General features: G+C 36.3%; 1 protein-coding gene across 3 annotated transcripts in view; it reads right to left on the bottom strand.

Annotated features, from left to right (window-relative positions):
- Window positions 1-407: 407 nt before the first annotated feature.
- FNBP1L (formin binding protein 1 like) overlaps window positions 408-12541 on the bottom strand; it is a 96124-nt gene continuing 83990 nt past the window's right edge. For 2 of the 3 annotated variants that reach the window (XM_031021433.2, XM_081818821.1), the window contains 5 exons: window positions 10414-10523; window positions 7549-7681; window positions 7081-7175; window positions 5056-5204; window positions 408-3240 (listed from right to left, as the gene is read on the bottom strand). In XM_031021433.2, coding sequence (XP_030877293.1) covers window positions 3062-3240; window positions 5056-5204; window positions 7081-7175; window positions 7549-7681; window positions 10414-10523 — 666 coding nt within the window. In that variant the 3' untranslated portion in view covers window positions 408-3061. The remainder of the gene's footprint in view (window positions 3241-5055; window positions 5205-7080; window positions 7176-7548; window positions 7682-10413; window positions 10524-12541) is intronic. The other variant, XM_006728860.3, reaches the window with a different exon arrangement.

The raw sequence follows: 12541 nt of genomic DNA, 5'->3' as shown, positions 1-12541 counted from the left end.
AGCACTAGATTTTAAAACTACTTTATGTAGTCTGTCAGTATTGAATAATGTCACATTATATAAATAACCCTGTAAAGAGATTCAAAGTCTAAACTTTATAGTTTACTAGCCTCAAAGGTAATACACTACGTGTCAGCTGTGTAACTGGGGTGTACTTGATCTTATGAAGGCATTAACTTTCACACAATTGTCATTCAGCTTTAGTATAACTGGTAGTACGATTCAAATAACACTGGGGAAAAAATTATTAAAGCAGTCGCACAGCTTCTAAAATATTGCTTAAAATCCAATAATACACAGACCATTTCACGTTCCTTCTTCCCTCAAAACAGTAACGAACAAAATTAATGAAGCTTCTGTGGTACAAATACCTACCCCCCCGAACCTATGCCCAACTCCTATTAAACACCACTAAGAAATTAGTTAAGATACAAGTCATTAACAGAATCACAAATGTGAGGCAGGACAACATGAGCAACAGGGGCAGTAACGACAATTATATTTACAAGTATAAACATACAGAAATTTCCATTTTACAAGTAAAAGTGCACATAGATCATTACAAAGTTTCACTAAATTTTATCTGGTTCAAACAAAAGCATCACTTGGAAACAGACTATCATTGTAATAATCAAATAAGAACATGGTCACCCCAAATTAAAACACAATGGGGGGGTCCATAAAACTTCTCATAAAAACACGGAGTAAAGTAAAATGGACTTGGACATGTCTTTAGCTTGATGCATAAATTTGAAGATGCACCATCAAACATGGTAGAGCTCTAAAAGCCACCTACCAAGGCTACATCGGCATCCGCAGCAGCGCTGCCGAGTTAAAGGAGGTCGCACTGAGCTGACACATAAAGCCCTTTGTGGGATACTGTAGTGGTAGTGTTGGCAATCGACAGATTGAGGCACTCTAGTTTAAGGCAGCATTTGAATGGAAGCAGCTGACTTCTGACAACAGTCCTTTGTCTTGAGGTGGTGAGTATCTTGTGTGTTTATTATGCCAGGATTTCAGTGCTGACTATAGATTCTTCTCAGACTGAGGTGAAGATGTATCATGTTTCAGAGTTCTTTCAACTGGGCTGTAGGCTAGAGCAGAGGTGTTTTCTTTTTCTTATCATAAATACTTGAGGTTCACAAACTACTACTTCATAATGCCAAAACTGGAAGTTTGCAGTGGGGAAGTTACAGCAGCGTACACGAATACTAGGATGGGAACATTAGTGCTGGAGGTGTCTGACAAAGTGACTCGCACTACAAATGTAAAACAAAACAAAGACCTTGACGAGAACAAGGGATTATAAAGACATGCCTGAAAACGCTAGCCCGATCGCTCTAGACATGCACAGGATGTTAAGCAAGCACAGAGGTGGCGCAGGCAGACACTGACAAATGGCAAGGGTTCTAACAGACAACAGGTCTAAAAGCCAATTAAAACAGAGCTGGTATAGACGGTCCTGCTGGGACAGCCAATGTAAGACACATTTCATGATAGCTCTGCATTCTTTCTGATTTAAACATCAGTAAAAGAAATGGAAAAAAAGTTAGCCATTTTTGGCTTTTTTCCCTTTATGTGAATAATTGTGAATGAGGAATTTAAGGATTGGTATTACAATGATTCTTTAAAACAATGTATGGAAACGATAATGAAGTTAGTAAAAAAAAAAAAAAAATGTCTGCATGCACTCATGCAACTTGCTTCTCTCACTCTCTGTTTGAGCCTGACAACTCTAATACCCTCCCCCTAAAAGCAGCTGCATGTAACCTCCTTCAACATCTTGCCCATTTCCTCAGAAACCCTCTTCAGGAACCTGTAGTCCAGGAGGAAAAAGAAAAGAACAATTACTGAAGACCTTTGGTAAGACCAAAAGGGGTGTTCAGTTTAAAGTGTCTGTCCCAAATGTCTAAAATCATTTTAATAGTCAGCTATGTGAAAACACCAGAAAAATCTGGACATGAGCAAAATTAAGGACCAGTCTCTTAATTGCTTCCTCACTTTACTTCCCCACACGACCAGCACTGCACAATCCTTTATTATACAGTATTTTCCAAGAAATGCTTGTTAAAATTAATTGGAAAAAATCTTGAATTGATGATTGAGCTAAAATGAGGAAATGTCCTAAACGGTGGTACAGATAGAGTCCTGCAACCCAGTCAAAGCAGTTTTTTCTTTTCGAAGTAAAATTTGCCAGTACTTTCCTTCCACTCAAGATTTCCTCTTTTAGAATCTATTTTCCTATATATAAATTGCTAAATGCTAAATCATCACGAAAGTGGGGTATTTCCCAAAAGACATTTTCAAGATGAAAAAATACAAGTGTTAACCTGGAAGGAAGTCTGTATGTTATTGAAAACAATCAGTACACTAGATGAAAATATTTTCAGGTCTCAAAAAAAACCCATTTTATTCACATAAGAGCTAGACCAGGTTGATTTTTTTTTACAGGTCTCTTAATTAGCCTACTACTAAAACAGATTTATGTTCAAGGTGTTTTCTTCCTTTAGGAAACCAAAGCTAAGAATAGGGAGAAAAATGAAAATGAATGTATTTATTTTTTTCAATTAGCCAACTATTACTTTTCTCCCTGGAAACTGTAGCTACAAAAATTCAAACTCCTAGGCCAAACCACTCTTTTGGGAGTTAGCTTTCAGAGCAGTTTTCCTTATTTGAATTCACTTACAGTCACTGTGTTTTCTGGAGCAAAGAGTGTGTTGGGGGAGGAGGGCTTCCTATATCTGGATTCCTGCCCAACAGATCAAATTCTAGGACTTATAAGGCAGAAAAACACAAATCTGTCACAGAGACTTAAGCAGGACATAAAGCAAAAGGCATCAATTAAGCTTCACACCGACGTCACTCAAATGGTAAAACATCACGAGAACAGTTTCTTGTGGTAATATTCACATCTTTAAAATCGAGCCTACACTCAGCTCACATAGTGAACAATGTATCTTGGATGCCTCTAAGTTTTCTTATGTTTTCCCACCCAGTGAATGTGTTTTCGTTTTATGTTATCATTCCTATGTTATACATGTCACAAAGCTGCCTGGTTAGTTTAGATGTAAGTTACTGCACCTTTACTATTTTTCTCTAGAGTTACATCTATGTATGACGTGGGAACGTAGCCTTCTTCACCGTTCTGTCTCCGAGCTCTTGTCCATCCATCACCTTTGTCTTCCTCAATAATGTATAGAACTTCACCTTCTTTCATTGCCAGGGTACCTTCATTATGTCCTAAGTGAAAGTTTTAATAGCACAACCATAATTAAATGATAATTTCAAATAAAAGTTACAAATACAACACACAAAACGACACGATACCCTACTAGATTTCAATGTACCTAGAACCAAGAGCCCACTGACTCTCATTAGCAACAGCTCCATAATGCTTTTGTAGTTTATCCAACACTTTCACATACATTATGTCACTGGAAATGCACAATAACCCTGGGAAACTGGCATTAATATCACCCCCCCCCCATGTAACAGATGAAGTATCTGAGCTACAATGACATTATATGATTTGACAGGATACTCTTTTATTTCACTACTCCAACTCCTTTCCCAAATTTGAGTGCATTGCTATCTAAAAAATTCATGAGGTGTGGATCAGGAAAATATTACTGACTGTGGGAGGGTGGGAAGACAGAAGAAAAGAATATAGTTTGGAGAGGGAGCAGAGAAAAACACAGGTTCAACTCTGGTGATGGTGGAGGAGGAACAGTCACAGCCACAAAGCATGAACTTTCTTCGAAATCTCATCAGACTCAGGGCTCTTTTTCTTCTCCACTGCCAACTACTTCCAACCCAATTAGCACTAACAGTTTTCACAAATGAATCTTCATTTAACATACCCTAAATTCTCTAGGTAACATTATAGCAAGATCTTATTTAATACTATTTCACAGAATGAGGAGTAACTAAAAGCTTTACTCAACTTTTTTTTTTTTAAAGATTTTATTTATTTATTTGAGATGGAGAGTGAAAGCAAGAGCACGAGCCGGGAGACAGGGAGAAGGAGAAGCAGGCTCCCCGCTGAGCAGGGAGCCTGACTCAGGGCTCGATGACCTGAGCCGAAGGCAGACACCCAACCGACTAAGCCACCCAGGCACCCCTTTACTCAACTTTAAAACCAATACAATGGGGGCGCCTGGGTGGCTCAGTCGTTGAGTGTCTGCCTTCGGCTCAGGTCATGATCTCAGGGTCCTGGGATTGAGCCCCTCATCGGGCTCCCTGCTCCACGGGAAGCCTGCTTCTCCCTCTCCCACTCTGCCTGCTTGTGTTCCCTCTCTCACTGTGTCTCTGTCAAATAAATAAAATCTTAAAAAATAAAAAATAAAAAAACTAATACAATGGATGGGTGGGGAAGGACCTTAAACCATATACCATTTTATAATAAATGGTTTATGAAAGTGTTACTCTGCTCCTCTGTGAATTAAGGAAAAAGATTTTTCACAGTCCAAGAGAGGGAAGGGCAACAAAAAATCTCCAAGAGAGAACCACAATGTCTTCCTTCCCTCACAGGGACTGTTCTCCAACCATCACAGCAGAAGGATGGTGTAGTCAGAAGTGACACATTCTCTCCTTCTCTCACTTGAAAATATGGCCTACAGAGTACAGATATAGTAGGGACATTCAGCTATGCCATGTGCCTTGTACCTATCTCTCAACGACAGCAAGTTACAAGGAAGAGCTTAAAGTGGCATCTACTAGCTTTCCACTTCCTAGGTTGAGCTACACTCAAGCTGCTTCAATTGTGATGAGAACATGTAGTATTAGTAAGATCTCTGGGGGAAATTAAATTCTGTATCGACCAAAGTTGATAATTAAAATCTGTACTAGGATGTTGATAACACAAGTAATTTTCTTTCAGTGTCATGTACAGAAGAAAAACCTCTATTTGCAATATAGTTAAAACAAAAATATTCATACTAATGAGCTGGTATTACAATTTGCTGACAATGAATTATATAACTAAGGACAGTAAAGTGCATGATTCAATGGTAGACTTTAAGGAACCAGTTTTATCAATACAAAAGAAAATCACACCATCAAAAGGGTAGATAGCTTTGCAGTGTCCAATAGCAGGCAAAGGATCGTCATCTTCAAATTCATCATCAAACTCATTGTGGTGCCCATGTTGTTGGGGTGGCCCACGGACTTCCTGGTTTGCATCATCAGTGTAACTTCCCTCGGGACTATAAAACATAAAAGTATACCTCATCAAGTATCACAAACATGGGAAATTTTTATGCTATCTACAAGTTGAACTCCTCAGGATCAATTCAGAGAACTAAATATCAATGACACAGTTCCAAATTAAGCCTTTATTTTCTTAAATCATGATGATATACATAAATTGCTGGTAATACAAAATGCTTCTTTGTTGAATTTCCTGAAATTAAAAAATTACAATGTTCTAGCCATATGGCATGCATTCAATAAATATGTCTCAGTATCACTGGGCCCAGAGATAAAATGGGGAAAATGTAGGGGACACTTGTCTTCCATCATCCCGGATTTATCACCTCCTCTTCTGGCAAAAGAACCCTAAAATTCCATGGGGGACCCACCCACACCCATAATCGGTTCCCAGGCTTCAGGCAGAGTTGTGTCCTGGCTCCAGAGGGCCCGTCTCAGCACAGCACTTGTATGGCCAGAGTGAACAGTTCACGAGTAGGCTTATAACCCAATCAGGTAGAATAGACCCACGGAGACTTTTCTTTAGGGACTGAAGAAAAGTTCCCTCCCTGCCTTCTCCACTGGACTTGAACCTGGAGATATATGAGCCCAGAACTTTGGAAGACCATCACATGAAGTCTTCAAATGAAGCCAACACAGTGGAAGGCAGAACTGTGAGGTGGAGAGAAATAGTTCTGAGTTCCTAGATCAAGCTCTTCCTAAAACAAGCCAATAAAATCCCTTCTCAGTTTAAGCCAGTATGGGTATTTATCCTGTCACTGAAAGCAAAAAGACTCCTAATAAAGTTAACTTCCAATTAATCATGCTAACAAGGAAGTCAGTAAAACTCAGAAAATTCAAAAGAGCAGGTAATCCAAAGGTATTGTTTTACTTAAAATTTTTTTAAAGAGAAAAATGTTAGTAATTTTGCTGAAGAATCAAATGACTGAATAAGAGAATGGGCAAATCTGTATGATTAGAAATTAAAAGCACTTTCAGTATGCCTGGAAGCCATGTTCTTAGATGACACAAACCAGAGATTAGATTACTTTAATCTAGGTTTTTCCAGTAACAAAAAAGCAGTATATTTGTGAGTACCTCTTGATATACTAAAGATAGGTATTCTTTCAAAAAGTGGTAACGTAAGAAAAGAGAAGGAAGAACTAGTATTTGTCAAGCACGTACTATTCCCAGGTATTTTACTGTGAGGTGATTATGTACATTATTTCATTTATTACTAATAACCCTGTATGATAGGTATTTTAATCTCTATTTTATATTTTAAGAAACTGAGACTCAGATTATTAAAAATGAACTTGTTCAAATTATACTGTAATTAAGTAGTAAACCAAGATTTGATACTAGATCTCTCAAATCCTCTCTAAGGAGAATCCTAATTTGTTGGATTTTAGTGGGGGAGGGGGGAAGACATATACACAGAGGGGGAAATGTCATAAATGGTATGAAAACATGGAAACTTAGCAAAATGCCTTTTGGAAGCTCTGATTCAAACTAACAATACAGATTTCTTTTTTTCCTTCACAAAACTTTGAGCAACTTAACAGTTAAATTTTTCCTTGGCATAAGCCACCCAACTCCATCGAAACCTTGGAATCTTCCCAGGTCGGAGGAGCCTATGCCTGCAGACTGTAGCTCCATGAATTTTCTGCTCCGACCCCTGTTTTTGGCTGCATGACAATCTAGAACAGACCAGCAAATAGGAAATTTCATATTTTACCTGTAGCTACTTAAGGAAACAGAAAAACCATTTAGGTTCATAAGACTAATGTTATTAAAAGCCAAACCTGCTAAATCAGGGAAGAACTGTTAGGACAAAAGGGTGAGAAAAATTTGAGGGAAAAGAAGAAATACAAATAAAATGCAAAAAGTGACCTTTCTCGTCCCTGTGTTACAAGATGATTTATGTCACTGCTATGTCTTCTGTCTCCTCTCCCACCTGTTTTGCCTTCAACTTCAGAGAGCCAAGCCTTAGGAAAAAAATAAGTAAAACTGAGCTCAACAAATATTTTTAAAAGCTCCTGAGATAGTCTACATTTAAAATGTGCTTTAAGTTTTTATAATTATGTAATTCTTGGAGAAGGGAAACATTTATTCCAGTTTGATCAATGATCAACTTTACAGCTAGTAAGAAAAGCATGTTTAGTTTTACATACTTTTAATTAAGAAAAACTTGAATGAGGAACTAATTCTAAAGATTATATACCTTAATGATTCCTTTCAGATCATAAACCCTAAAATTAAATAAAAATTTTAAGATGAACTTGTAGCAAAAACCAATCTATCATAATGAAGCTTCTAAAAATGATTCTACCTTAGACAACTGCAAAACAATAAATATACCTCATTCTTGTGGATTTCCATTCGCAGGCGGTCAATGTTATTCATGGTCTCCGCTAATTTAGGCTGCAAACTCCCTGGATCCCCCATTTGTGGATTTTTCTCATACACATCTTTCATTTTGTTGAGTGCTTCTCTGGAAATGGGAAAGAAGTCACAGAATTAAATATTCACTTCATATATGAATTCCCAGATATAAGAGTTTCATTTGATTTTGGGGACTCTCACGTAAGCTAATCTTAAAAGAGTCCTATCTCTTTAAATTTAATCAAACATTACCTGCTTAAAGATAATCTGCATAAAGATGATAATGTATTTAGAGTTAGGGATTTATGGAGAGTCTTTTAAAATATTTGGAATAAAAAAACAGATTTCTCATCTCTTGCTTCTCATTTATGAGATTTTATACATATAGTATATATACTGTATATATGTATATTGTGTGTGTATGTATATATATATATTACATGTGCCTTTGTATATATAGGTTTAATCAAGGCCTGGAAAAATATTCCTCAATATTCTCAAATTCATGTCCCAAATCAAATTCATTATGTCCCCATGTAGCCATACATTCCCCAGTGTGCCTCATCTTAAATCATAGCATCTTTGTCCTCCCACTCATCCATGCTAGAAATAGGAATGCCATCTTTCATTTGCCCCTCTCACAGTTCATTCATCTCCTCTTCATTTCTCTTATCATATCACTGCTGGTTATACCTCAATCAGCACTCTGTGACTCCCTCTAACATCTGACATTATTGACTAACACTCTTAATATTCTTTTCCTTCTTCATTCCTGGAGGTTACATTTTCTTTTCCCTTCTCACCTCTACTGTCTCATCTCCTTCCCTACCTCTGTTCAAACTTTAAATGTGTGTTACATGAAATGACAAAGGTTTCTTCTCACCTCATCCTACACTCGTTTTTGAAAATGATCTCTTCTTGTTTTTTTCTAGTTTTATTGAGATACAGTTGACTCTTATTATCTTCAGAGGAAACTCAAATATCTCCAGTCTTCTTTCTTTCCTAAGTTCTAGACACCCTGAACAAGTATCCTTTTTGTGGTCCGTCTACTGCCATGTTTTTTTAAATTTTGTGCTCTTTGATTTTTCTTTTTAAAATAAGCCCTTAAGTGTAGTGAAGTATTGTCTAGTGTTTCTAAGTGCAAGAAGGCTGTGAGGTGCCTTATGAAGAAAATGTATGTGGTTAGATAGGCTTTGTTCACACATGAGTTATAGCACTATTGGCCTTGAGTTCAAAGTTAATGAATCAACAGTATATATTAAATTATGTGTCCTCAAACAGAAACACACATAAAACAAGGTTATAATCTGGGCACCTGTGTGGCTCAGTGGGTTAAGCATCCGACTCCTGATTTCAGCTCAGGTCATGATCTCAGGGTCCTGGGATCAAGCCCTGTGTTGGGCTCCATGCTCAGCTGGGAGTCTTCTTGAGATTTCTCTCTCCCTCTCCTTCTGTCCCTCCCCCCACTCACTCTCTCTCAAATAAATAAAATCTTAAAAAAAAAACAAGGTTATAATCAATCAGTTGATGAAAATGTGACCAGAGGCTAAATGGAGCCTAAACTTGTTATTTTCCATTTTAGTTTTCACTAATTCAGTGTTCACAGTGACTTTATAGAACATAACTACTACAAATAATGAGAATCGACTATATTACAATATTTATGATTAAGCATCCTATCATACCTGATGTAAAATTCTTAAGATCAAAACTGAATCACTTCTACACCTGAAACTAAAGTGACATTGTGTGTCAACTATACTTCAGTAACAAGAAAAACAAAACACTAAATCTGGAATAAAACTGCCTGAGCTGCAAAAAAACAAAAACAACCCCCCCCCAAAACCTTCAATCACTCATGCTACAGTTTAAGCTCCAATTTTATCTTTAGTATAAAATCAGATAGTAGGGCACCGATTCACTCTAATAACCCTTTATTCATAACTATCTGTTCATGAAAACAAAATTGAACTAAAGGAAACTTTTATAAAATTGAAAAAATTGGGGCGCCTGGGTGGCTCAGTCGGTTAGGCAGCGGCCTTAGGCGCAGGTCATGATCCTAGGGTCCTGGGATCGAGCCCCACATCCGGCTCCCTGCTCAGCGGAGCGCCTGCTTCTCCCTCTCCCTCTGCCTGCCACTCTGTCTACTTGTGCTGTCGAATAAGTAAAATCTTTAAAAATTGGAAAAAATTACAGCTATGAACCAATGCTATAAGTAATCAAGTACTGTTTGCCAACACATTTGCTGCAAACAAAATAATTATAGCTTTAGGTTTCTACTGAACTCAATTTATATATCGGAGCAAAATGAAATGGATCAAAGTATAAGAGATGGTTAGTGTTGGTGAAACTATTCTTGCTAATGAATCATCAAACTATTTTGTAATATTAGGGAAAGCATAAATATAGACTATTGGCATCCAACAGGTAATCTGCAACCTAAGAAACTAACATTTCATTTCATTTTTTTTTTTTTAAGATTTTATTTATTTATTTGACAGAGAGATAGAGAACACAAGTAGGCAGAGGGAGAGGGAGAAGCAGGCTCCCTGCAGAGTGGGGAGCCCGATGCGGGACTTGATCCCAGGACCCTGGGATCATGACCTGAGCCGAAGGCAGCCGCTTAACCGACTGAGCCACCCAGGCACCCTAACATTTCATTTTGATCTGTGATACGGCAACCATAAAATTTTTCAAAGTTTAGGAGTTTATTTTTCCCTCAAAAGATATGTCAATTAGGATATATGATTTTTAAACCTTTTATACATCACATTTAAACACATTATTCAAAGTCGACCCCTTAAGGAGTAATATGGTAGAAAAGATTTAATGGAAAAATACTTTTGGTCTGATTCTTTTTGTAGTTCTCTGTTAAGTTCATCGATACGCTGCTGCAGCTTTTTACGTCTCTGTTCTGGTGGCAGATGACTGAAATCTTCTAATGCTGGGCCCTGAAAAGGGAATCTAAATCATTATAAAAGACATCTTCAGGAAATTTTATTTTTTAAATACACCCACTATAAAATAAAAATACACATCAATTTTAAGTTTAATTTCAAATTAGCCCCCAAACAACCCTTTTTAAGAAGAGATCTAAACAGATATGTATGTATGTTAATTAAAACAACTGTACTGAAGAAAGAGCTCAAATTCCAGTCAGTTTATAAAATCATGAAAAAGAACAGGTAAAAATATAACCAGATAAAGAAAATTGGTAATGACCACTAACACATTATTTTCAGGTCTTGGCAGTTAAAATAAATACATATGAACCTTCTTACAGCAACAACAACAAAATGGAAACACATAACATTTCTCACCTATACAAATTATTGTTTTATAGATAACATCACATTGCCAAATCAAATATTGCAAATGTTGATTGCAAATATGAAAAGTTTATACAGATAAGCAACTTACCTCATGAAGATAATCTAATTGGTGAAATAGTTTAATATTGCATAGTCTTCCAATGATTACATTAAGCCACTCCTTAGAACCAAACATTACGTGATTATTAAAAAACAAAAGGTAGAACTATCCACTGTGTGAAATGTAAGAAATTATTCTAATAAGGAGTTTATTTTCAATCATCCTTTTGTACAACCTAATAACATTCCTCCGTTATTCCTGAAAGAAAGATATAATCCAAAAAAAGATGGGATCCTTCTTTAGGAATGCTTGATGTTTGAAAATTTTTTAATGTTTTAATAGTCAAGAAACTATCATTCAAGAAAAAGCACTAGTATTTAGATGTAAACTTCTGATTCAAATTATGTCTTTCTCATCTTAAATGTTAATCATGTCACTCTTATTTATCTTATTAGAGCTTACACAACAGAGCCAATATTAGCAACTATTGATTCCATTTACTATAAACCCATATTTACATAAGTTTTATACACTCCAAAAACTGATGACATTTTTCTTTTGGTGATTTTAGGAATATACCAGTTCAATTTTTCAAGTACTGTTGAAATGAAACGCATCTTTGCTCTTTGGGCCACTTATGCCTGTAACGTATGCTAAGTAGCTTTATTTCACCATCTATAAAATGCTTCCCTGACTTTTAAAAAACTCACTTTTAGGATAGAGCCAGGACCAAAGGTAACATTTAATTAATAAATAGAATCTCCAGAATTTTCCCCAAGTGGCCTACACATTATGGATATTTAACAAGCTTGCCTTAAATAAAGCAGGGCATCTTGTCTAAGTGGCTTTTGTTTTTTAATCTACCAGGTAGCAGAAATAAGAATCTGTCAATCAACTAAATCTGACCTAAATAAATGAATGGCAGAATCTCCTAATTCTGATGGGAATTTAGCGGTCAATTATTAATGTAAGTTGTCAGATTTAATCTAATTTCTGGCACAGGTTTTGAAAACTATCATATATGTGCCAAAAATAAAACTGCATAATTTATATTTTTAAAAATATTTCTTAAAATTCTGAAAAACTATTTACTGAAGTAAAGAAATATATTTCAATGTGTTTTTTGGTAGTATTACAATAAACTCATAATTACCTATAAGTAAACCTTCCAGATTTCCACTTATCCCTAATTAAACCTTGTTCTCAAATTTATTAACAGTGGATACCTAGGCATTTCTGATATCCCATTTTGACATTATAACCTGTTCTTTTACAGATTATGAGAACTAAACACTCTACTTCCTATGGATATAAAGACCTCTGAGGCATTTAACAACTTTTCCTACTACAAGGGAATTAATTTCTAAAAGGCTAGCCTGCAAGTCTGAAAAAAAGTGGTCTGAAAGAGAGTGGTCTATTTTCCAAAAATAAGAAACTATGCAAGCACCCAAAGATTTGGGGGTTAGGTCTTCACAATGTAGTTCCATTAATGTGTTCAAATGTATAAAGGACCATCACACACATACACTCACATACATATATTGCGCACGTGTGCGCACACACACACATACACAAAATATTTAGGTTATGTGTGCTT

Source organism: Leptonychotes weddellii, chromosome 4 (assembly GCF_054177405.1).
Source record: "Leptonychotes weddellii isolate Sample4059 chromosome 4, ASM5417740v2, whole genome shotgun sequence".
In the NCBI taxonomy this organism is placed as follows: Eukaryota; Metazoa; Chordata; class Mammalia; order Carnivora; family Phocidae; genus Leptonychotes; species Leptonychotes weddellii.
This window is presented reverse-complemented; position numbering and strand designations above follow the sequence as displayed.